The sequence below is a fragment of the Pecten maximus genome, chromosome 14, assembly GCF_902652985.1.
Source record: "Pecten maximus chromosome 14, xPecMax1.1, whole genome shotgun sequence".
NCBI lineage: Eukaryota > Metazoa > Mollusca > Bivalvia > Pectinida > Pectinidae > Pecten > Pecten maximus.
The window spans coordinates 4,320,512-4,323,285 of NC_047028.1; the positions used below are offsets into that span (position 1 = coordinate 4,320,512).

General features: G+C 34.5%; 1 protein-coding gene across 1 annotated transcript; it reads left to right on the plus strand.

Moving 5' to 3' along the window:
- The first annotated feature begins 809 nt into the window (after positions 1-809).
- LOC117342641 lies at positions 810-2,223 on the plus strand. The gene is made up of 3 exons (XM_033904838.1): positions 810-907; positions 1,145-1,589; positions 1,878-2,223. Exons 1-3 carry the CDS (start codon positions 835-837, stop codon positions 2,221-2,223), a joined length of 864 nt encoding a protein of 287 aa, XP_033760729.1. The 5' UTR covers positions 810-834.
- Positions 2,224-2,774: the final 551 nt, after the last annotated feature.

Sequence of the window (2,774 nt, forward strand, 5' to 3'; positions counted from 1 at the left end):
AGAAAGGGGAGAAATGTTGCTGCAGCTGTTCACTACGAGTATTCTTGCACGGTGAGGAAAACAAATGGCAAAAATAAAAATTATGATAATGCATGCATGTGAAAGTGAACATGTATGATTTCATTATATTCTTATAACACTTCACACACCTAAATGTATATACATATATGCATATTTCAATGCTCAATACACAATAGTGATATAAATGAATCACAATACTTGTCTGTTATTTAAAGTAAATTTTGAACACAAGGCTCCGTTGCCAGGTACATTTTTATCTACAATGATACACAAGGTTGGGAAACATGAATACATGTATAACAAATTCCCTTTTCACAAATACATGTATTAATTAGCTAGCCCATGTGTACACAAATTTAATAATTTGCAATCTTATTAATTTTACATTCTGCAATGAACCTCAAACTTCATAATTTTGTATTTTCATTAGGTTGGACATCCACACAGATGGGTCTCTACAGAATTTTATGGAGGCAAGAGTGCAATCTAGATCATGTTACAGATGGCTGTACTACTTTCAGGGCTGACATGGTTCCCATTTGCTCAGGCATTTCAATTTGCAAATATTGCAATTGGCTCAGCATCAAACTTTTTTCGGTAATAATCTATACCAAAGAAGACCATCTAATGTATTTCAACCATGTCATTACATTTTCAATAATTTTAGTAACTCATCAAGGACAAATGAATGCTCTACAGTAAAATAAAGCATACTTATAATCTCCTACCTTTTTGATATGATTATGATATTTTTCCAATGCTTTACTAATACTTCCTTACTAATACTGTATTTCAAACTGTTATCGTACAAAAATGAGAGGAATGCTTGACAAGTATAGGGACAGGAGCATATGTGTTGCTATTGACGTCAGATATGATACGCCAGGTATGTTTACTCTGTAAATATAATGATTTTTTGATGTTGTGTGTGTTTGTTGTTTTCTTATAATTTTTAACATTTTAACTTGGATTTACGGAGCGCGAGGTTACTGATACTATCAAATTGAACAGTTACACTGTAACTATTTTTTGGAGAATTTGTTTCTCATTATTTTGGGATGAAAACTGAATTTTCATAATCATTGTACTTTTGAACAGATTGTTTTCATCTTTGTATTTTCAGGTTTTTCTGCCAATAAAGCAACTGCCATATTCATGGAGTACATAAGCGGGGATATAATCCATATGGAAATAGGGGATTCAAGGGAAGTTGGCAGAAATTCCAACAAACTGGAATCTTTCATCATTTCCAGAGGAATGGCCTATCTCCAGACGAATGGTTTGAATGTGGTAGAGGTGGAAATATTACAGGTATTGGGAGAGGCTGGCAGGAAAGTGAGCGGACGAGATGTCCTTCCATGGATTAAGTCAATTGTCAACCATTTCTGGTGGTGCTCTGCGAACTGTAGGGGGAATAAAGAAAGACTGAGGACTATGTGGTTATTCATACTGAGACATATTACCAATGTGCATAGGTCAATAATGTATGAATGCCCACATGGTCCTTTTTCTGTTCCAGAGGGCAAGAAATGGTTGACAATTGACTCGGATGCCTATAAAATTGTTAAGTAAGTATAAACTTGGGAACATCAGTCACCTCATCCCTGTTATATGAAAAATATTAATTCAATATAATTTATACTATTTCATTGAATATCGTGAGACTTGAAAGTTGTTAGTAAACAGGGAAAGACATGTATTTTATACATAAGTATATAAACCTTATCGGTTTAAAACAAAAAAGTAATTCACATTTAGTATTTTTTTTTATATTAGAAATGAATATTGTTTTCGTTTTTTGCATACATTGTAATGATTTGATATATTTCTCAGATGTAAGCATTTTTATCTCACAGATCATTTGTAACCAACCGAATATGGCTCGGCAGCTTGAAGTACTATGCAACTAATAGGCACACAGGGAGAGTGGAGAATTTCAATTCGCATACACTTCTCAGGTATTGCCCTAAGCGGTTGAAATTCTCCTACGATAGCTACATGTGTAGAAACCAGTTGGCTGTTCTTGATCACAATGAACACCAGAGCCGTGCACCTGCCAACCGCCAGGATGGACAACCATCTATCCAAGGGCAAGTTTCCAGGCGCACAAAGCAGTGGGTTGCTTTTCAACGACTAACGCCTAAAGAATTTCTTTATATCGAAGGTATTTACCAAAAGAAAATTTTACTTTATGGTAATTAGAACTGTTTTCTTCAATATATTTACAGTATGTTGCCAGAATAAGTGCTGGATCACTAGTATATGTTTTGTTTTTTGTTTAGAATTAAATTTTCAGCCCACCATCATTACATTTTGGGACTGATCGGAAAACAAGATGGCCAATAGGCCGCCATCTTGAATTTTGACAATTGAAGTTTGTTACTGATATAATTTCAATCACACTTGATAATTTTACATAATTTCCTGATATTAAAGTAGGTTGAAAGAAGAGGAAAGCAGAGAAAAGATCAGTCTTTCATTGGACTAATATAGATCATACAATGATGGGCACCAAGATCCCTTTGGGATCTCTTGTTGATATTGCATAGTTTTTATTATATTCCATAAAATATTAAACTTCTTCCAAAGTACTATACAAGTAAAAACTGATTTTAGATCTGCTGGTGGAGTGCATGAGGGTAACATATGGAGTCACCAATGCATCACTCTCAAAAACTGCCCAAGAGTTAGATGTGTTGGCCCCCAACTTATCAAACGCTGCCAATCCTGGATCACAGGAAATATTTCACACA

Bases quoted from the DNA above. Each gene is read 5' to 3' on its own strand.
- LOC117342641 (XM_033904838.1), top strand. From the start codon at position 835: ATGAGAGGAATGCTTGACAAGTATAGGGACAGGAGCATATGTGTTGCT. The intron at 908-1,144 runs GTATGTTTACTC...TTGTATTTTCAG, and splicing joins CGTCAGATATGATACGCCAG to GTTTTTCTGCCAATAAAGCA. The intron at 1,590-1,877 runs GTAAGTATAAAC...TTTATCTCACAG, and splicing joins GATGCCTATAAAATTGTTAA to ATCATTTGTAACCAACCGAA.